General features: G+C 44.1%; 2 protein-coding genes across 2 annotated transcripts in view; both read right to left on the bottom strand.

Annotated features, from left to right (window-relative positions):
* grik1a (glutamate receptor, ionotropic, kainate 1a) overlaps positions 1-22,372 on the bottom strand; it is a 211,024-nt gene that overhangs the window by 65,184 nt on the left and 123,468 nt on the right. The gene's annotated exons all lie outside the window — the stretch shown is intronic.
* The window catches only part of fat3b (FAT atypical cadherin 3b), a gene marked incomplete at its 5' end in the record, with an annotated part of 60,189 nt that overhangs the window by 13,371 nt on the left and 24,446 nt on the right, over positions 1-22,372 (bottom strand). Inside the window, 35 exons of the mRNA XM_084564098.1 lie at positions 19-435; positions 1,800-1,956; positions 3,336-3,489; positions 3,750-4,260; positions 4,403-4,560; positions 4,677-4,808; positions 4,984-5,546; positions 5,628-5,905; positions 6,245-6,442; positions 6,529-6,672; positions 6,867-7,004; positions 7,082-7,296; positions 7,401-7,614; positions 8,654-8,832; positions 9,022-9,255; positions 9,346-9,499; positions 11,712-11,908; positions 12,654-13,047; positions 13,152-13,286; positions 13,748-14,200; positions 14,757-14,977; positions 15,278-15,461; positions 15,555-15,662; positions 16,225-16,378; positions 17,096-17,460; positions 18,343-18,873; positions 18,996-19,169; positions 19,289-19,639; positions 20,005-20,286; positions 20,410-20,524; positions 20,614-20,796; positions 20,884-21,005; positions 21,411-21,569; positions 21,771-21,985; positions 22,077-22,287. Coding sequence (XP_084420224.1) covers positions 19-435; positions 1,800-1,956; positions 3,336-3,489; positions 3,750-4,260; positions 4,403-4,560; positions 4,677-4,808; positions 4,984-5,546; positions 5,628-5,905; positions 6,245-6,442; positions 6,529-6,672; positions 6,867-7,004; positions 7,082-7,296; positions 7,401-7,614; positions 8,654-8,832; positions 9,022-9,255; positions 9,346-9,499; positions 11,712-11,908; positions 12,654-13,047; positions 13,152-13,286; positions 13,748-14,200; positions 14,757-14,977; positions 15,278-15,461; positions 15,555-15,662; positions 16,225-16,378; positions 17,096-17,460; positions 18,343-18,873; positions 18,996-19,169; positions 19,289-19,639; positions 20,005-20,286; positions 20,410-20,524; positions 20,614-20,796; positions 20,884-21,005; positions 21,411-21,569; positions 21,771-21,985; positions 22,077-22,287 — 8,400 coding nt within the window. The remainder of the gene's footprint in view (positions 1-18; positions 436-1,799; positions 1,957-3,335; positions 3,490-3,749; positions 4,261-4,402; positions 4,561-4,676; positions 4,809-4,983; positions 5,547-5,627; positions 5,906-6,244; positions 6,443-6,528; positions 6,673-6,866; positions 7,005-7,081; positions 7,297-7,400; positions 7,615-8,653; positions 8,833-9,021; positions 9,256-9,345; positions 9,500-11,711; positions 11,909-12,653; positions 13,048-13,151; positions 13,287-13,747; positions 14,201-14,756; positions 14,978-15,277; positions 15,462-15,554; positions 15,663-16,224; positions 16,379-17,095; positions 17,461-18,342; positions 18,874-18,995; positions 19,170-19,288; positions 19,640-20,004; positions 20,287-20,409; positions 20,525-20,613; positions 20,797-20,883; positions 21,006-21,410; positions 21,570-21,770; positions 21,986-22,076; positions 22,288-22,372) is intronic.

Below are 22,372 nucleotides of genomic sequence, written 5' to 3'. Positions count from 1 at the left end.
ATGCACAGTTTTGCACACCTGACTGGCTTCACTGGAGACAGTCTTGTCACCATCTCCACTCCTCACGCCCTGGTTGCTGAGTCCTCCCGGTAGAGGGGAGTGGGCAGTCGGACGCACCATGACCTGAGGAGGCCCTGCAGTGCCGCCTCCCACCTCGCCATAGGTGCTCGTGGCCGCCGGTGAACCCGACACGCGCACCGCCTTGAACTCAATCCCCTCAGCGCCCATGCCAGTCTTGTGCAGCATGTAGCTCGTTTCTGTGGAAATAGCTGAGATGCCCATCACCGCCTGGGTTCCTCGGCCCGGGTCAGACTCTTTCCTGAATTTGATTTTTTTCCTAAAGGCGACGAAGAGTATGAGGAGGAAAATGATGACAAAGGCAAGGACCCCGATGCCAATTATCTCTCCCGGTCCGACGTAAGACAGAGGCTCAGCCTAGGCAACATGAAAAGACAAATGAAAACATGGACACAGCATCTTCTGTTTCAAAGAAGACATACACCAGCACTGCCAGGTGGAAGAAAAGTCCAGCAATGGGGATTTTTTCATAATTAGGACTACCTTGCATTCAGATAATGAACAAGCTGATGTTTCAAACTTTTTGAGAATACATGCTCTAAAACTTTCTACAAAAAAAAAAAACTAGTGGCAAGGTACAAATAAATTTTTTTAATAAATTAGGTGAGATTCCTTACAGGTTAATTAGGCTGCTGTACAGGAGTAACAGTAGGAGGATAGTGTGCTGCTGTTCATCAACCCACAGATACTTTTAGGGAGATGAGTGTAAATTAACACATCACACTTTAAAAATACAACCAGTATTACAAAAGGCTTCAAACAGAAAGCATCTAATGATTACTGGTATAATGCTGGATCGAATTAAACTTTTATCTACAGCAGAGGATTACAACAGACCTGTTCTTGGTCTTGCAGTAAAGAGGAAATGAAAAAAGCAACAGACCGCCATTTTAATGGAATTTGTAACGAGCCAGCTCCGCTATAACCTTTTCTTCAGCTTTATTTCTAGTAAAAGATGCCTTCGGATGTTTTAAAAAACAGAACAACAAAGTTGCCATAAACACTGCTTGTGAAAGCAGACTAATGGGTTTTGTTGACTACGCTTCCCTGCTGATCACAGTCTTATAATAAAAGCCGCTTGCTTCTTACAATGTCCAACTGTGATTGGGTTCGCAGTCTCAATATAAGGTACATAGCCGACAATAAAAGTCAAGAGCGTGAAAACTTCAAATGGAAACTGTGATTTACCCATTACCACACTCCCATTCATCTACTGCGGAGACAAAGATACCATGCTGGAGAAATAAGCCTTCCAGGAGGCTGCTGCGCACTCCCAATTCTCACCAGCTTCAACGTGTATGCCAAGTTCAATTAGGTGCAAGCTGAATGCACAAAAAGCAATTTGAAAAGCTGGGACTTTTTCAGCTCCATCGATGGGCACGGTTCTAGTTAAAAACAAAAAAATTAAAAAAAGTTTTGTTTTCTCCAGGACTTGAAGGCACTGCCTCATCTGTGCTTTAGAGAAACTGCAATCTAAGGATTTAAAATGTCCCTTTTTGCAACATTAGTTCGAATCTGACTTCATTTGCACGTATATAATGATTGTTACTACCTCTCTCTCTGTTTTGTTCTTACTGACATTTAACTTAAAAGTTAATTCCACCCAGTGTGTCTGTCTGTGAGTTTCAGTTTCACATGTTGACGTTGGTGTGGTTCCAAAATATGAATATACTACATTACACAAACGCCCATAAATTCAAAAGTGAATGTTGGTACTTTACCTGCGTGTCATCTCCCGGATCATCAGGCATCTGATCGTCACAAAACTGACCGTCGTATCCTTCTGAACAGTTGCAGTAGAAGGACCCATACGTGTTGACACACTCCCCTCCATCTCCGCACTCTTCCTGGTCGCACTCATTTACATCCTCATCACATCTGTAGACACACAGACAGACAAATAAATTGCCACGCATGGGAACACTGAAGATGATTTGTATCATGCAGAAGTCCTTATTTTCCTTTTTTTGATAAATCAAACGATTATCTTCATGGATTTGTTTTTATCCGCATATTAGACGTATGGTATGTGGTTCTGGTTAAAAGAAATATGTCAAAATTATATATATAAAAAAAAAAAAACACAGAGGGGATCCTGAAGATGCAAATTCCAAACTCAACACTGCAAATGTAATTTTACTCCACACACATACTTAGTCAGCCCTGCTCCTCGTTTCAAACAGGCCGCCCTGCTGTGAGGGGGATAGAATATACATGCGCTCCTCTTTTCAATTATTTTGTACTTGATGGGATTTTCAAAACACTTTGCAAGAGTCCGTCCAATAGAAGCGGAAAAGCATTTTTCAGGAAGCTTGTGTAACTATCCGAAAGTTTTTGCTTTAAACGATGAAAGCGCGGGGAGTCATTAGGCGTATACAGTTTGCTCATCAAGGCCTGGATGTTCTGGCCAGTGATAGCCTCTCTCATGAATATTTTAGATAATGAATACTTTATACCCTAATTTAAAAAAAAAAAAAAAGGCTCTTTTGTAAGTTGTGCTGTATTTGTTTTGTTCTTCTACGAGTGTAATCCAGCTATTAGATTTTCACATTTCACAATGTCCACATTATTTTCTTGTTAATTCAGTTCAAACATTTCATTGATTAGCTTTCTGGGGAGTAAAAAAACTAAAACAATTTCACAGCCAATTACACTCAACATCTGTTTGCTTGTGGCGGAACATAGGGTTTTCATTGGCTTTTCTGTCAATCTGTGCTCAATATGAAGTGATAACTGATTTGGCTGAATATGATTTAATCCAGCTTCACAAAAAAAAATAATTTGTACGTCTTTGTCCAAAGCATGAAGAGCAGAACCGTTTTCTCCTTTGAGGGAAAACTGCTCTCTAGTGGTGGCTCCGACGAACAACCGCGTGAGCATTGAGGTTGTTTCAAAGGCAATTACTGAGCTGTAATTAAGACGGCAGCACGAGAATGATTACAGGCTTTTCAACCAAAATTATGCTGAATTAAATTAGAACCCCTAATTTGCCCCGCACAATAAGTGCTAGAAAAACACAGTGGGTTCTGGGATGCTAATTTGAACTAATGAGTGTGTGTGTTCTTGTTGAGTCCTGCACGTAATCTTTCACGTTTGAATGAGTTGGGGGTGGGGGACGCACGGGTTAAAGTGTCTAAATGATCACGGTCCTCAACTGTCACTGTGTATATTCTGTCTCTAAGTAGGACACGCCAGTGCAACGGCAGGCAGTTATTAAGGTTTAAAAGTGTGCGTAGTCTCAGGCCATTTCATCTTACATAAGTCCCCCGAGTCCTCTAGGACAGCCACAGAGGAATGCACTGCCTACGGGCTTACAGTCCCCTCCGTTCTGGCAGGGGTTTGGCATGCAGGATGTCATTTCTGTTTCACAGCGCCCCCCAGTGAATCCAGCACTGCAACTGCACATGAACCCTGAGGAAGAAGGATTCAAAATGTGACAAATAATATTGGATAAAATAATAATCATAATCATAAATCATCACAGTCATAACTGACAAGAGTATTTAGGTTTATATTTTACACTATATATAGTATACATTGGTATACAGTATGTATGTGAGAATTTGTTAAAAAGTCCTACAATTTAAATTCAGCTTGTAATACTGTTTTATATGACAACAACTGTTTATGTAATTAATTTATACAACAGCAAGATTGCGATGACTGCATACCTCCAGAGGGCATGCTGCTGCAGATGGCTCCGTTGAGGCAGGGCTGACTGATGCACGAATCTGGATAAAGCACGCAGCCCAGCTTGACCTCACTGAGCCCGGCTATCTCGGCGTAACGGCTCCTCTTATTCTGGAGTGGCAGCTCATTGCCGTTCAGCATCAGCGAGCCCAGGCAGCCCTGGAATCCGTCCTGGGCTCTCGGAGGGCCCCTCGTGCCACGGTCCCCAAGTCCTGGCCCTGGACTTGGCCTCTCGCCTTGCCCGCTCAGCGGCCTCACTTGCGCTCCAAAGAAAAACGATGAATCAGGGGCCAGAGGCCAAAGACGAACGGGGGCTCGGGCTGCTCGGCGCCGTTCCACGTAGCTGTCGTCCAGTGAAAGGAGGGTGTAGTTTCTAGTGAGCTCCAAGGCGACTGCATGCCAGAGCCCATCGTTTATTGGTCTGCCAGAGATACCCATAATGCCAAGGGTGTTGTCACAGTCCAACTGGAACCAAAGTCGACCCCCTTCAATCTGAAGCAGGAAAGTGAAAAGATCTTTTTATTAATTCTTTTGATCTTCCATTTGCTTTTGGATTTTTTTTTGTTACATCCCAGTAAAAAGCACCTATTCATATCTATCTATCTATCTATCTATCTAAGGGCAGTCCATTTACCTTGAGCATGGTACAGGGGTTAACACGTGTGAACATAATGACCCCTCTCCTCTGAAGCGTTCTGATCCTCAAGCCGAGCCTCATCTCTCCACTCTGGCCGCTCTCTGTCACTCTGTACTTGATGTAGCTGTTTCCAGAGAAACTCAGAGAGGTCTGACCTAAACATTCCCAACAGACAGAGAGAAAATGCTTCAGCCGAGCTAAAGAAACTCAAACTGGGATCTTGTTGTGTGTCTACAAACGCCCCTAAACTGCAAGCACAATAGCATCCTACCTGCACACTGGTCTAGTCTTTCAGGCTGACACTGGCAGACAGATGGCGCTGTAGGACCAGAACGCACACACTGCATATCTGCTGGGCAGGATTGACCTTCACAAAGCTCCACAGGGGTTGGGCATGCCCCTCCTGTAATAAATGAGTGGCAGATCCATAGATATTGAATCAGAATTCCATCTATGTTTATATGACAAAAATTAAGTATGTCTTCCGGAAACCCTTTGCTTCCGGTTATTGACCAGTACGTATCATGTCCTAAGACATGAGCTGGGCTTAGCTAGACTGAAAGAGAAGACGTGCTCACCAGGGCAAGTGCAGATCTCTGTGCGGCTGAACCTCGGTGAGACCAAGCTGACCCTCTCTGTGCTGTAGGTGACAGGTGAGTCCCCCTCCATCACCAGCTGCTTTTCACACACCTGGTCCCCGCACTCCAGCTCACCAGAACAAGCGCTGCTCACCACCACCGCCCCGGCTAGGACACCTCGGATCTGACCCCGCGCTCCTGCCTCCTCCAGCTTCGCAGACAGCGCTTGCTGGGAGTAGAAGCCACCCATGCGGCCACTGCCAGGCGACTCTGGCCTCTCCATGGCCAGAAGCAAGTCGACATCCGATGACCCCGTCACTGGCTGCACGCTGAGAATGTGGAGAGGATCCTGTTGGCCCGGTGACCATTTCCAGCCAGCTACTCTCCGTAAGGTTAGTTGTATCTGGTTCAGGTAGCGGCCGAGTAAGTCTTCCGGGGACAGGGAGCTGAAACGTAAGGTCAGGGCACTACGCAGCAGAACATCCGTCACCTGTTCCACCTGGACTGACACATCAGCTATCACAGCAAAGCGTCCATCACTCACTGTAGCGTTCATCTGGTATCTGAAAGAGGACAAGAAAATGCGTTTTCCATATTATATTTATTTCATATATGTGTTTTTTCCCTGGCTATGTGGTGCGTACCTGCCAGGTTCTAGGCCCGGGAGAGCGACAATGCTCCCGTCCTGTCTGTTGATCTTAAACATGCTCTTGGGCCCAGACTTGTGGGTAAATGACAGAACGTCATTGGGGTCGCGGTCCGTTGCATAGATCCGACTGATTGGACCGCCCGGGAAGGTATCGGTTACCATGACAATGAAGATTTCCAGTGGGGAGACGGTGGGCTTGTACTGACTGTTCCCAATGACCCTCAGGAAGACCCAGGAAGAGGATTTGAGCCTTGGTTTACCAGAGTCACTTGCCTAAGACACCAGAACACAGTTATTGTGAGAGATTAAACATCTAATCAAACGAAAAGGAGCAAAGCTCTGCAGAAATATAAATGACTGATTTGGTGTTGAAAGTTTTAGATTTAAGTCACATCATATTAATGTTAATAGCTCTCCAGACAGAAATGTGCTGTTTTTAATGCTCCTTTTTTGAACCCAAGACGAATAGCTTTACTTAGCTGCTACCAGGGACAGATTGTGAGTAATGTGCTGCTCCCGGTGGTGACAGTGTGTGTAACCACGCTGACAAAGTGTATTTGTCAATCAACCTTTCCTCATTATTATACAGTTTTAAAAATACCAGACTCCAACCTGGATTTCGAGAGTGAATTCTCTGGGCGCTTCAGGACCAAACACGCGGCTGGACCTCAGAGTTCCAGCCTGGTCCAGGGAGAAGAACTTTCTCTCATTTCCTGACATGATACGAAACTCAAAGGGAGGGCCGTTTCTGGGGGAGTCTTTATCGCTAACTGACAACTTCAGCAAGGTGGTGCCAGCAGCTTGGTTAAGCTGGAAATATGGAAAGAAAACTGTTTAAACAACCTAACAAAGGAAAGCAGAAATACAGAACGCAAACACACACATGCTAGACTCACTTGTATGATGGCCGTGGAGTTGGGAGGGGTGAATACGGGAGGGTTGTCGTTAACGTCGGATATGTCGACGTTAACTGTCACAGTGGAGGACATGGCAGGGGAGCCACTGTCGAACGCCTGCACCGACAAGGAATACCTCGAGACCTAGACGATACAGAAGATTATGTACCATATTTGTATGTATCAGGCGATACCGTGAGCACTGTTATGCTTGCATAATGTGACACTTCAGTGTGATGACCTTGATGGGACTTTTCTGTGCTGAATGTGCTCAGGAACCAGAAAATTACAATTGATTGCTTTCAAGATATTGTACTTAAAAGAAAAAGCATCCTTACCAGTTCTCTATCAAGCCTCTTATTGACTTTGAGAAGTCCCGTTACGGGGTCAATCCAGAAGTGGTTGCTCCGGTCACCTTTCAGGATCGAGTAGGTGATACGCCCGTTCACCTGGCTGTCCAGATCTTCAGCCAATACCTAAATAACACACAAACGTTGAAGAAACAACACGAGTATAGGAGTGACAGGAGACTAAAATGAAGACTAAATTTTACCTTTGTAATCGTCTGCCCGACAGACGCATCCTCGCTGACCAGTACGTTGTAGATGTCCTGAGTGAAGGCTGGAGCGTTGTCATTGACATCCATGAGTTCAATGGTTACCATGGTAGCAGTGCTAAGAGGGGGGTTCCCGCTGTCCCACGCCTCAACAGTAAGGTAGTAGTCCTTGCACACCTCAAAGTCCAAATCATCAGCAACTGAAATGGACCCTGTGACATACAAGCACACAATCAGTTTAGTCAAAGCTGGTTTTGTGTTATCTTTGGTTTGACCTATGTGTATTTCGGTGGTTACTGCAAGGGCGCCTGCTCACCCAGTCTTCTGTCTATGGAAAACTTTCTGAGCTCGTTGCCCGACCGGATGCTGTAGGTGATCTCAGCGTTGGCCCCGATGTCGGCGCTTGTCGCCAACACGCGCAGCACCTCGGTTCCCACGGCCACATCCTCTGGGACAGTGACGGCGTAATCCCTCCTCTGGAAGACCGGAGCGTTGTCATTCACATCCAGCACCAAAATGGTCAAATCGACCTGAGGAAGACACGGGGGACTGTACAGTGACACCTTAATGATTCATTCGTCAGCTCTTCCCCACAGCGAGCTGAGACAAAAGTCTGCGTCCACCAAAGCATTAGAGAGAACATCTAGGCTGCCGGATGAATTATACAGTTTATAGCATTACAAAATCTGATAAATGCTCTTTTAGCGCTATGAAATCAACAGTGTGTGACATTGTCATGATCACTTCCTGCTGCACAGCTCTTATATTACTGTGCCTACTGCAGATACTGCTACGCCTCGTGGAGCAACTGCCTTTGCTCCCACTGCAGCTAAAACTACTATTATTAGTGACGATGATACATGCTGCTTTAAAAAATATATTAATTTTCAGCATCAATGGTCACTGAGCCTCCCAACATAAGAGAAGGCATATATTTTTTTAAATGACAACACCTGGCCTCATTTTTTTTTTCTTAACCAGGGTTTATTTTCAGCTTGTGTTCACATCTAGTTTTAGCATCCACAGAAAGAGAAACCTGGAGGTTGTGAAGAGTCAACACAGTCTGTCTGATGGTCTGTTCCCCATCTTTCCCATACCATGACACTGCGCAATTCGACGACGATATATCTTAATTAAAATCTACTCTATTCTTTATCTGTTCTCTTCACTAAACATCGTATTTCTATTCATCAGTTTTGTTTTTGTAATCGAGCTCACGCCTAGTATTAACAGATCACAACACATCACCAGATGGTCAGACTCTATGGCTGGCTAATTTATTATGTAGTGTAATAATTCTTACTACTAAATGGTTTAATTCCAAAAAAAAGCAAATTGCTTTCACGAATGATTGGTTTTAATTTACTTTTGTGTCAAGTTCATCAGAATGACCCAAAATGCAAATATTAGAACTTTAGTAATCTTAGTATTAACATTTTATTTTAGAACAAGTGCCATTTTTATGTCACTTATTGTATACACTTCCTACAATTATAGTAGATATTCTGTACAGAAGAGAAAAAAAAAACTATCAAGATTGAATCTGTGTCACTTGGACTTCCGACCAACCTGTGAGGACAGCGCCCCCTGTTGCCCGACTCGGTCCGTGGCCTGGACACGGACGCGATAGGAGTCTCGGCTCTCTCTGTCCAGAGATTTCTCCAGGATTACTATTCCGGTCACAGGGTCGATGGAGAAGAACCCGTTGACTGAATCCACCAGGGAATACACCACTGTACGGTTAAGGCCTGAGCAGAACACATGTACAAATTGTGTGTGATGCAGGCTGTACACCAGATGCTTTTGTCTCATGATCTTGATGGGACAAGTCAGCAGTTTGACTGATTAGTGGCATAGTGGCCTGAATGTGCATTCAGTGTACGGAAGAAACTTTTTGTTCTCATTATCCTTGCTTGCGTTACAACGCACCCGCTTACCTTCATCAGGGTCGCTGGCTTGCAGTCGGGTAAGCAAAGCCTTGGGCGCGGCATTCTCATACACACTGGCCAGGTAATGAGGTGACGAGAACGAGGGGGCATTGTCATTCACGTCCAACACTTTGAGAGAAATGTCAGATCGGCAGAAGAGCCCTCCCCCATCAGTTGCCTGGGCAATGAGTTTGTAGGTGGCTGTCGTTTCTCGGTCCACCATGGTGGCTGTACGCAACTCACCTTAAGACATAAATCAAAAGGTGTAGAGAGGACTTTTGGAGTGCATACCGTTTTCATCAAACAGAAAGCTTAGTAAATAAATGAATGTACCAGTGTTTGCATCCATGTAGAAGTCTTCAACCCCGATGCCAAACAATGAATATTGGATCTCAGCACTGGAGCCTGAGTCAGCATCTGTGGCAGCCACCGTCAGAATGCCCTTGTTAGTGGGAATGTCCTCGGGAAAGGAGGCGCTGTACACCGCCTGGCACGACACACACACACACACAGACACACAGTGAAACCACACTAACCACCACGAAAGAGAAATAACATCTGTCCAACACATCAAAATCACAGTTGTCGGGACGCGGCATCCATTATCCCCGCTGATAGAACAAGCTCGGCTGAGTTAAGTGCCCTTTTCTGGACCTAGCATCCACTTCTGCCAATGACAGCCTCTGGCAATGAACTCACAATTTTATGGCACACAAACCAGCACAGTGGGAATGTTAGTGTACTGTGTCTAAGTATAGTGGAGTCTGGATGCTTTTGCTCTGTTGCACGAGAACTATCCTGTTCGATTAAGTCGTTGTTTTTTTTCAGTGAAAATGTCAAAACGCCTGTTTTATATCAGGGCAATCTGCTGGATTGCATTTTAGATAAAACAAGCATTTTTTAAAGACAAATTTTGACTTTAGGAAATATGAACTGTTAAAAATATGTATGTATTTGTTTTTTTAATATGTATTTGATCGATTAATCAAAGAGATTAATCGGATTAATTGCCACTGGACTAATCCATCCAGATAGATAAATACTTTTTTGGTAAAAGACATATGTCCTCTCATCAGAGCAACAATGAGCACCACCAATATAAAAAACCACCAGTCTCTGACCCTCAACGATGCATTCGACACTGCTACCATGTAATTTCATTGTGCAGCCACAGGGGCTTAACTTGCCCAAGTACAGAAAGACTATCAGAGTAGAACAGGGACACAGGGATGAATTCAAAGAAAATTATTCTGAGTTTTTGTGGGGAAAATGAAAGTTTCTCAACTAATTATGTGAGACTGAGGAGCTGCTACTAAATGGAAAGTGGGATACTCCCGGAAGACTCTCCAGCCCAATTATCTCCTGATCTTCTTGGATGATCTTCTGGAAGAGCACTAACTCAGATGTTGAAGTTTTAATGGAATCAGTAGTGAACCAAACCTAATTTGTTTCATCACAGATTTTTATTTTGTCATTTGTTTTGGTAAATTCTTTTTTTTTCTGTTTGTATATTCAAGTATTTTCAAGATTAATATCACTTTATATGCTATTTAAAAGAAAACTCTAAAAGTCTGTTTTATACATAAGTCTGAGCACGCCCACAGAAATGATAAAAAGACAATTTGTTCAAATTAATTCACAATGAGTTTGTACTTTTTGCACAGTGGAGCAGGGAATCAATATTTTACCTGAACAAACCATTTTCTACGACTGCAGGCCAAGACTCTGCGTTTCTTGCCAAAGCCATAAATATGCTAATTTTAACATTACTCAACATAGTAATTTTCTGAACTAAGCCACTGTTAAAATCACTCAAAACGAAGGTCACCATTGGGCTCTACTGATTCTTAACACGGCGTCAATCGGAACATCAGCGCTGCATTATGCTGTATTTAGTCATCAGGTACTGTGTGATGGGATCAAAGACAATCTAAAAGACGGACGTAGCCTGGGTATGTCTGAAAAAATAAGCCAATGCCACAGAAGGTCTGATTCCAATAGACTACTTTTTAAAACTGATCAACCTCTCTTTACTAAATGTTTTTTCTTTAAATACATTTTCTTTAATTCACTTCTTCTGATTAGTGTTGCTGGTGGTCCAAACTAATGCATGATTATTTAATCAATTCAATAATTAAGTAGATATATGGGTCCAAAGAGAGATCTATCGTCGAGGCGTGTCCGGCTTGATTGACATGTATGGTCTGGAGTAATTGTTCCTCCCCAGGTCCTCCCTTCAATTTACAATATGGTCACTTCTAGGGCCAAAAAAAACCAAAAACAATATGGCGGCAGCCAAATGGCAAACTCCTAAGGCTTCAAAAAAAGGTGGCAGACAAACCAGTGGTTGAAGTCACATCTTTTGTCTATGGATGAAATTGACAGTTTAATTTAATATTTTAAATAAACTAAAATCTCCCTCCCTGATCAGTGACTCATGTTTCAACCATTTCATTAATATTCATTCTACATGACAGTATCAAAAGGCACGTATTCTCTCTATTTATATGCTAAAAAAAAAAAAACTACTTGAATATGTTTAACCCGCCAACCAAGAGTGGATAAAGGCAATTACTCTAAAATGAAACAAACAAATTGAAAAACCAGTTCATCTTTCATCACCCCACAGTCTCGTTTATGCCTGTTATGCCTGCAGATATTTTTCATTTTGCACATTTGCGTCAGTCTTCCTCCCTGACCTGATTGCAGATGGGACTGTTGTCATTGGCATCCATGACGGTAACCTCCACTGCGGTGCGAGCCACATACAGGCCATCGCTGGCCGTGATGTTGAGCAGATACCAGTCCTGCTGCTCGCGATCCAGCAGCCCGCTCACGTAAACCTTCCAATCCCCCTGCACAAGCGCCAGGCCAAACACGCCCCGCGGGTTTCCTCCTGGAGATTGCACAGATGAGAATTAAAGTGCTGATATCAGAACGAAGGGAAGATGTATTGGAGCAGATGAGAACAAACAGCAAGTCTTATTTATTTGGGAGATGAATAAGCACATACACACCACCCACACGCACAAATGATGCAGGAAGCATTTGGTGAAATCGATAGCCATCTGTCATAACAGTGTAACCCACACCAGTGGAGCATTTAAACTTCAAAGTTTAAATGTTTGACCTGTTATGACTTCCATTAAGGTTAATCTGTATTTTTAAATGCCAGAACACGAGGCAAAAAACATATTATCCACACTCATTATCCGACAGCGTAATGGGCAGTGTAATGTGAAAACATTAAGCCCATTATCAAGGTGAGAGTTTCACTGGAGAGGTCTCAAAATGTTCTAGTCATAAGTGAGTCTGTGAAAAAGTACAACTTGTTTCAAGTCAACAGTCAGTTTCAATTCCAAATAGTTTCATATGAATCATTTACAGCGGTTTTAGAGGTTAGATTCAAAAATTGTTTCTAAGCAACAAGCTGAGAAACAAAATATGAATCTAAATGGTTTTTCTGTTTATTTTGTAGTTTAATGCACACCTAGTAATATTAAAATGTAATTTTAGAATGAATATGACCTTTAGTACTAGCAATCCCATTAGGCAAATGAATAATATTTATGCAGCACAGCCTCCTCTCCCTGCATGAAGGATATTTTTTGCAGTTGAGCTAGCGATCTCAATTTCCTCACCAGTGATGTAAAAGCTGACAAGGCGGTTCTGATCGGTGCCATCTCTATCTTTGGTTTTCAGGACAGCCACCACCTCGCCGAGGGGATCGCTCTCCTTCACTGCGCCCCGGTAGAGCTCCCTCTCAAACTGCGGCGGGTTGTCGTTGATGTCCGACACGGCGATGGTGACCACCGTGGTGGAGGAGAGAGGCTGTGACTCGGCCAGATCCGAGGCCACCACTTCAAAGCTGTAGCTGGAGCAGGCCTCGTGGTCCATCTGGCTCACCGTGGTGATCCAGCCCGTTTTGCTGTCAATGGCAAAGACGGAACTCGTCGTGAGGGAGCCAGCTAAGGGGTAAGCGTCCTTGGTCAAGTCCAGATTGTATGAGAGCAGAAGCCCGAGGCTGTAAGTCACCTGCAATTTAACAATAGATGCATACAGTAGCTTTTTAACGCAGCTCTCAGAATTAAAAAATACAAACAGTACTACATTTTAATTTAATATCAGCTGTCACACACCTGTCCATTAGAGCCCCAGTCTGGATCAAGAGCACGCACTTGCACCACTCTGGTTCCTGCTGGCATCCCCTCCATCACTGTGGCTACGTAGGTGTTAGTCTCAAACACTGGTTTGTTGTCATTCACATCTAAGATCTGCAAAGTCATCAGTGATTCAGCTCAGAAAAGTCTTATTAAAAGTGAAGAAAATAATATAACATGGAGTTAAATTACCTCGTAATATGGATTTATAGCACATAAATAGTTAATACATAATGAAGACAATCAGCATCATTGTCCTGTTAATGAACCCTTTAATATAATTTTTGGTTTTGTCTATCCTGTACCATGGTAAAATAATATGTGATATTTCCGCATATATATTTTCAGAGTTTTACACTGAAACATGTTGCTCTGTTCTGACTCACTGCTACACCTGCTGAGACATTGATTTAGTGGCTGTGTAAGCACTCGAGTACACCTCTTTCTTGTGTTTTTTTTCTTTCTTCATTATTTAATTTTTTTTCTAACTTAAAGGCTGAAATATAGATTAAATTCACCTCGAATCAACCGAAGAAAGTAAACATGCCGGCTCTGCCGCGTAAAGTTTCACCAACCTTAACCTCCAGGTCCACAGTGGACACAGACTCGATCAGATCCCTCCTTGTTGTTGCTGCAACCTTGAAGCGGAAGATGCTGACCTCTTCGTAGTCCAGCGGCTTGATCAGACGGATGAGACCCGAGTCCCTCTCCACCAGGAAGGTGCCCCCCTGGTTGCTGTCGAGCATCTCTCCTACGACTGCAGTAAAGACCCCAGTCTGTCCAGGACCCATGTACACGGAGCCCAGGGCTGTTCCTACCGGCGTGTCCTCGGGGATGGTGAAGGAGTACTGCGGCTGGGTGAATGAGGGAACAGATGCGTCGGGAGGGACGACGTGGATGAAGGCCGACACCAGGGAGTGCTTGGGAGGAGAACCGGAGTCTGTGGCTTTGACAAAGAACGACAGCACGGTTCCCTGGAGGTGGTCGACTGTGCTTTTAGTCATCATCCAGCCACTGTCTGGCTCCACCTGTGCATAAGAAAAATCACAATAATTAATTTTCGTATCTTATCTGTGTTCTTCAATTTTAGTACAACAAACAGAAGTAGGTTACCTCATCAGTTCATATTCACAAACTGAACCGTTAACAATATTTATATTCCATGACCATGTTCCTTTTAATTCCAAATTCCGTTTATCGAAGACAGTCCTTTAATTGTTCTTTATTTGATTTTAACTGTGATTCAAAAATCTACTGAGGCATCAGCCTTAATGTAACATAATTTTGATATGATGAGTAGAAATTTATAATCTCTAGTTAACGGATAGCTGTTAATTCTCATGAAATGGGGAGGAGGGGTGTGTCAGCTGGAAATATCCCTTAACTGAAAATCAAGGTAACAGCATAAATGTTGTGCTTTAATGAGGTTTAAATACATTTTTTCAAGTCTGGATCTGGATGCATTTTTATGTATTACGTGTTAATTTGATAAGGAAGTCTCGTTAAAGCAGCATAAGTATAAATTAAAGTATAATAAGTTAGTAAGTAACAAGTTAACGTAGTCAATGTACAAACTGTGCTCACCTCCAGAACATCAACCAGCGACAGGCGTGCCTCACTGTAAAGGGAGTAGGTGATCCTTCCGTTAGACCCAGCATCGAGGTCAGTGGCCTGGATCTGTGTGACAAGAGAACCTTTGGCAACATTGGCTTTTATGCTCATGCGGTACTCCACTGCTCTGAACCGGGGGGCGTTGTCATTCTCATCTGCAAGAACAACTCGCACTGTGCAGAATGATGCACGACCTGGAAGAATAACATCAGTGTATAAATCTACCAAAGATACATAATGTTAAAACAGACAAAAGGTATACAAAGTTTGCATTAATGGAATTGTAGTAAGCGGATATAATGATAAAATGTAAGGCGAGTGTAAGCTCTTATCGCACAAAATAAATCATCGTATATATACGTAGCAAAAACAACGGCATGCATTAATATTATCTAAATGTTTTGCCATTCCTGTTCTAAGGTCTCTATATTAGCTGACTTGGCTTTGTTTGGCTTTTGTAAATGAAACAGTCTGGTCACTGCCAGAAATAATACCTCCACCATCCAGGGCCATAACAGTCAGCACCATGTCCTTGTTGAGAGGATTTTCTCTGTCTAATTTCTGAACAGTGGATATGATCCCCTCTGCGTCAATTGTGAACTGTGTTTTCCCGAGGTCGTTGATGAAGGAGTAAGTGATCTGGCCATACAGCCCAGAGTCCTCATCTGTTGCACGAACCTGGAGGCCCATATAGAAACGAATTAATTCATGTCCAATTAAACGTTTGCTGGAACTTACTGCCCATTTCGAATAGCGAGAAAGTGAAATTACCTGAATGACCTTTGACCCCGGGGGGGCGTTTTCCTGGACCTCGGCCAGGTAGAACCTCTGGCTGAATACTGGGCTGTACAGGTTGGCTCCCAGGACACGTACAATCACCTGTGAATCATGATCTCATAGTCAATCCATCAGCGTCACCCTCACTGTCCGCTGACTTTCTGTTTGTGTCATCCCAATAAACATCACGGGCTGATTTGTCAAACATGATCAAATCAGCGTGGCAGAGAGCACTGGTAAGAGCATTAGGGCTATATTAACCAGCTGCAGAGATAACAATGTCTCTCTGAAAGACTACTAAATCCTGTCAGAAGAAGAACCAAAATAATGGGGCTGCTTGTTATTGCTACTGAGAAGTGGTGTTCCTGTGCCAGCAAACCCCCCAAAATGTCCCACTTGTAATTACCACTAAGAGACAGATGTGAGCAGTTTTCCAGTTGGCAGCTCATCCTCATAGTAAATCTGCTATGACATGACATTAACCTCCAACTGCAGAGGAGCTCAGCAGCCACTGGTAAGGAACTGCAGTTATACCAGACACATGTGAATAAATTAAATGTGAAGGGTCCCTGAAGGTCGCTTAGCTTTTTGTGTATAAAAACTACAGGGATTTAAAAAAAAAAAAAAATGGAACTAAATTGTACCTGCCAGAAAGTTGTCTCACCTGAGCATTATTGGTGAAGACTCCATCTGACACAGACACGTTGAGTTGGTACGAGAGTTTCATGCCTTGTCTCTTCTTGTTAGACAGACGAAGCACCCCTGAATCCGGCTCCATCATAAAAGTCATTTTCTCATTCCCTGAAAGAATACTGTACCTGAAGGCAAATAGAGTACAACGATGATCATGGTGTATTAAGTTATTTTACTCAGACGAGTTTGGAAATACCCCGATCAGGCATAAGATTATGACCACTGACAGGAGGAGTAAATAACATTGACCATCTTGTGACAATACAATGTTCTACTGAGAAACTTTTGGACCTGGCATTCATGTGGATGTTACTTAGACATGTAGCATGCAACTAGATAGGCCTGATAGACCAAACCAGGCACCCCAAACTAATAGCAATGACACTCCTTGATGGCAGCAGCCATCCCCAGCAGGATGCAGCCTGAGACAGACACATACACAAAAACGGTTTAGAAACAACCAAAAAAATAGGAAAAACAGCACAAGGTGTTGACCTGGCCTCCAAATTCGCTAAATACCAAATTGATCAAGTATCTGTGGGATGATCCACAGAGGCCCCTCCCCTCAACCCATAGGACCCAGAGGCCCCCACTAACAACATTCTGTTGCCAGACACCACAGGACACCCTCAGAAGGCCCATGTCCATTCTCATAACGCACAAGGGAGACCTACACAATATTAGGAAGGTGGTCATAATGTTATGTCTAATCGGTGTACACGCTGAGTTTTTCTAGATTAAAATTCAACTGAACTGGCTAAATGCTGATCTTCACTGTTGCAAAACATCACAGAGAAAACACCATATCCAAAAGTTTCTAAACCACCTTTTTTGTTTCTTACTTCAGCTTCTGAGCATCACAGATGTCGGCATCTGACGCCTGAACACAAGTCACAAAGTGTCCCTGGGGAGCCAGCTCGCTGACAAAGGCCTCGTACAGCGCTTGGCTGAAATTAGGTGGGTTGTCGTTCGTGTCCGTTACAGTGACGGTGACACTAACATCACTGCTGAGGGCAGGATCGCCGCTGTCCGTCGCCCTGACAATGAAGTTGTAGCGCTGGACGAGCTCATAGTCGAGCAGGCGTGCCGTGAATATCAGCCCGCTGCTGCTGTCGATGTGGAAGTAGTCCGTGCTGTTGTAGATGTCAGATAGGATCTGGTATCTCACCACAGCGTTCTTTTCTGAGTCTTGGTCCTGAGCAAACACCTACAGGGAGAGTAACAGAAAATGTTGCAGTGCCTCATGAATTATTCAGGAAAAAGTCTGATTTGTTTACATTGTAGCTACAGTACCAACACCGAGGCCAGATGAAAAAATGTCAATGTAATTCTTGGTTTCACTGAAATTCTGGTGGACGGAGTGACATTTAAAACCACACAGGAAAAATGGTCCCTTTCTTGAGGTACAACACTACTGCATTTTACGTGAAAAGGGAAGAAAAGTCTGATGTTTGGGGTAGAGGAGGAACAACTATTTTGCTGCTGGTTTGATCAACTCTCCTGAGTTTTAAATATGCGTGTATATCCTTTAAAGCTTCGCCCTCAAAGCTGGATGCAAAGGATGTGTTATATTTGAGAATGCTTGTTTTAAGGGCACCTTAGGACTTAATGGGTTAATATATGATGATGTGCCAGAAGGTGCACATCACACAGCTTAGTGTATCTAGTAAAAAGTACAATATCGGAGAGCAAATATGAGGGGAGTTTGAAGTCTTAATAATCATGAATGTTGTCCGTTGCTCTTAGATTGGCTTCTAGATTCTTGTAACGCTCTATAACAATAGTTTAATAGGGTCACTAAACTGTTTTAGTAGTCAGATAAAGGGAGGAAAATTAGTTAATCCAATAATGAGGTGTTTTTGCCTCGATGTTGCAAATGCGCCAGAGTAGCAGCACGGGTGTATTATTTCTTAAAGGTCAAGAGCTTCCACAGAGAAATTTCTCGGCAAAGATCACACTGTCTCTCATAAATAAATGATCTGGCATCAAGTATTCGTCCACAATGCTGCTGAAGTGAGTCCTAAGTGTAAACAGTCAGCCATTCAAGAGTGCACATCAGGCCCCCTCAGTAAACAAAAGGCGCACACACCTGTAACACGGTCGTCCCGATCATGGAGTTCTCTGCCAGCACGGTCGAGTATGAGGTGTTCTGGAACAGCGGCGGGTTATCGTTCACGTCCAGCATGACAATGTCCACGTCGACCTCAGACTTTGCCCCGGTCAGCGTGTCTGTAGCCTTCACCGTTAACCGGTAGTACTGCGTTGTCTCGTAGTCTAACGGGTAAATCACGCTGATGATTCCTGTATCAAAGCCGATGTCAAACTGGAGGGAAGGGTCCCCATCCGTGATGGTGAAGATGATGGTTTGGCCTTCAGGACTGCTGGCGTTGATGCACAGGACGGAGGTGGAGACGGCCACGTCCTCTCTGACAGTGACACCGTAGAAAGGCTTGTCAAACACCGGCATGGCTTTATTTACTACAGTAACGGGAAGCTCGACCTCGCTGGACAGAGGCGGGAGGCCGCCGTCAGTGGCCACGAGAATCACCTTGTACTCTGCGTTAGATAAATCCGCCTCGAAGGCTCGCTTTAAGGTCAGCTCTCCTGTCACAGGGTTCACCTGCATGGAATTTATAAATACAAGTAAGGAGCATATGAACATACAAACCCATGAATTTTATAGATATATATATTTTTTTATATAAAATGAATGCAGATTAATTCAAAGCACAAAAGACTCACTTGAAAGTTCCTGTGCTTCTCCTTAATGCTGTAAGTCACCTGTCCATTCAGACCGGCGTCTCGGTCAGTGGCTGACACCCTGAAAACACCTGATCCTGGCTCAGCTTCCACCTGCACTACGGCATAGTAGGGGAGGTTCACGAAAACTGGAGCATTGTCGTTCACGTCCTCCACCTAAAGATGGGTAGTTGTTAAAAAAGAAAAGAAAAGATGTTATGTCATTATTGTGAAGACAGCAAGAACACAGGTCTTAGTTTGTTTGACACAAATAGACAGATGATATTCACACCTACCTGCACTTGCACAATCGCCCTGGCCACCCTCAGTATCTCGTCTTCTCTGCTGACCTCCACCACCAGCTCGTAACTCTCCTTCTCCTCTCGATCAAAGGGCACACCGGTGGACAGCACCACTCCACACGTCGGCCGAATGGTGAAGCGTCCGCCGGGGTTCAGCAGGGTGTACTTCAGTGGTTCGTTCAGGCGGTGGCCAACCGTGTTCACAACACTCACTAGAGTGACGTTGGTTACGTTCTCTGGGATGGAGGCGGTGTAGACCGGGAAGGTGAAGAGAAGCCCACTGTCTATAGCTTCCCTGACAAGCACCGTGACTAGTGCCATGCTGGAAAAACGTCCATCCCATACCTTAAAAGGAAATATTTAAAGAGAAATGACACATAGTTGGCGGATATAGAGCGTGTAATACTATACGTGTGGTTTAATGTGAGTTCAGTAAACATTGCATGGCTTGCCCTTATTTTTATCTCAACAAAAAAAGAAAAACAACCCAGTAGCATGCAGAGTTGGAGCTGAATACCCAGCATCATGTATTCTACATCAAGACACTGCATAACTCTGATCTCTGGGTGCAATACTGCAGCCTATCCAGTCCTCATACCTTACTGTGGAAATCATATGCTATATAAACCAGTCAAAAGCAACTGCAGTGCTGTTATATCCAAGATGTGCGCCAGGACACATAGAATACCCACTGATGGCCAGTCACTTACCTTCACATTGAAGCGGTAACGGTTTTTACTGAGGTTCTGATTGATGACGGTCACAACTCCGGTGAAGCGCTCCACGGAAAAGTACTCCACGTTGCTGTCCACCAGAGAGTACTCTAGTTGGGGTGTGATAGACTTGTCAGGGTCTGGGATGGCGTCAGAGGACACGTCAGGGTCAAAAGCCTCAACCCTGAGGACCTCGACTCCGATGTATGTAGGCAGGAGAAGGACTGCTTCGTAAGTGTCCTGGACGAACTTTGGGGGTGAGTCGTTGATGTTGATAACCTAAGACAAGGTTGTACATGGAAGCAAAAATAAGCCTAAAATTACGACAATAACATTGGAATCAAAGTGAGTCAAAGATGGCTTATGAGGCTGTGAAAGCTGATTCATGTGATATTCACTTGCCTTTATAGCCACCTCTGCTGGGTTGTCTGCTCTCCTCGGAGGCTGACCACTGTCTCTGACGTGAACCCGGAAGAGGAACTCAGGGATGGTATCGTAGTCCAGGCTGGCGATTGTTCTAAAAGTTTAGAAGCATTCAAACAAACCCTGTTATAAGATTTATCAGTTAATGTGCAGGTGAATCAGATCAATGGTGGTGTCACCTACCGAATGGAACCAGTCCCAGAGTCCACGCTGAAAAACATGCGAGCGGTCTCCTCTATGATCTGGAACACTAGCAGGGCGTTGTGGTTTCGGTCTTTATCAGTCGCCCGGATGACTAAAGGGTTCCCATCCTCTCCCAGGACAACACTGTTCACCGGAGCGGCCTCGCTGACTGCACCCACGTAACTGTTAAGGTTGAAAAACAGGACACGGCTGTAAACGAGGAACGCTTTCCCTACCGTCCCATAAGCCAGCTCTGACCACCGCTGATACCTGATTTGTTGGAACACAGGTGGGCTATCGTTGACATCCCCCACTTGGACGATGACAGCGGCGCTGGCCTCCACTCCGGCCATGCTCAGGGCACGCACCACTAGATAGTAGGACGTCGTTTGCTGCCAAAACAAATCCAGTGAGCAGATGCGTTATCTCAGTGTGTTCACGCCACTGTGCAAATATCCCTGCCATCAAAAGTAATGCAAAGATACGTTCAAATAATAATACCATGAATAAATACTATGTATCAGTGAGTTTCATGCAAACTGTGGTGAACAGAACAAAATCGAATTAATATTTGGTGTCGCTTGGCATGGTTACTTTTATTCCTTCACAAAATTAGCCATAGCGTCTGTTGCTTTCAGTGAATATAGTTATTTATATATTTGCATTTGTGGTTTGTTGCCATGCCACGGAACAGACGCATCCCTGACCGTAACGTGTAACAGATAACAATCAGAGAAATGTTTGCATATGATATGAATTAAGTCATCTAAAACAGCGGGACCCAAACATTAACAAACCTCAAAGTCAAGCTGTTGCCGTGTAGTTATCACACCGGTGTGCTGGTTAATGAAGAAACATCGGTCCTCGTTGCCCCTGGTGATGTCGTAAACGAGCGCTGAGCGGCTGAGGGCGCTGACAGTCATCACATGTGTTCCAATTTTGCTGTTCTCCATTATCTGTAAGAACGGACAGTTATGTGCACCATATATTTTTTTTGAAAGTACTGCATTTTCCACTTGCATAACTGTCTAGACATTAACCATTCATCCTTGCTTTCCACCTTCAAGCCCGTCTTTATTCCGCCTATATCTCCCCCTTCACATCCCTCCCTCTCTCCCATGCAGTCATCCATATAGTGAAACCGCTCACTCCCTCACCTCAGCCTGATACTCCTTCAGAGAGAATTTGGGTGTGGAGAAATCGGAGAGTATCAAGGAAATGCGAACTGAAGCTGTGGCCATTAATGGAGGAAATCCGCTGTCCGTGACGCGCACAGTGAGTGTGTAAAAGCCCACAGAGGTCAGGTCCAGCTCCTTGGCAGTGAAGATAAGGCCTGTGGCATTATCAATGCCAAACACACCACCGGTGTTACCTGGAAGCAGCACAAAGTTAGCAGACATCGCATTTAATAACTTATTCATTAAAAGTTACAATACTGTTTAAGGCAGACACAAATACCACACCTGCTTCTATAGTGTAGGTGAGTTTCCCATTAATCCCATTGTCTTTGTCAAGGGCCGTCACCTGCACTACAGAGGTGCCCACAGGAGAGGTCTCATATGCCATAGCGTCGTACACAGTACTGGTGAAGTAGGGGATGTTATCATTGGAGTCCTCGACTGCTACCAGGATACGAGCCAGGTCACGGTTAAATGGAAACTCCTGATCCTTGACCTGGGGCAGCACGGGACGAAATTAATATGGATAGAGTTGAAGGGGGTGATAAATGAACGAAATCAGCTAAAATTAAGTAAGGTAG

Source organism: Chelon labrosus, assembly GCF_963514085.1.
Source record: "Chelon labrosus genome assembly, chromosome: 17".
Lineage (NCBI taxonomy): Eukaryota > Metazoa > Chordata > Actinopteri > Mugiliformes > Mugilidae > Chelon > Chelon labrosus.
Note: the sequence above shows the minus strand (reverse complement) of the source record. Positions and strands in the feature narration are given on the sequence as shown.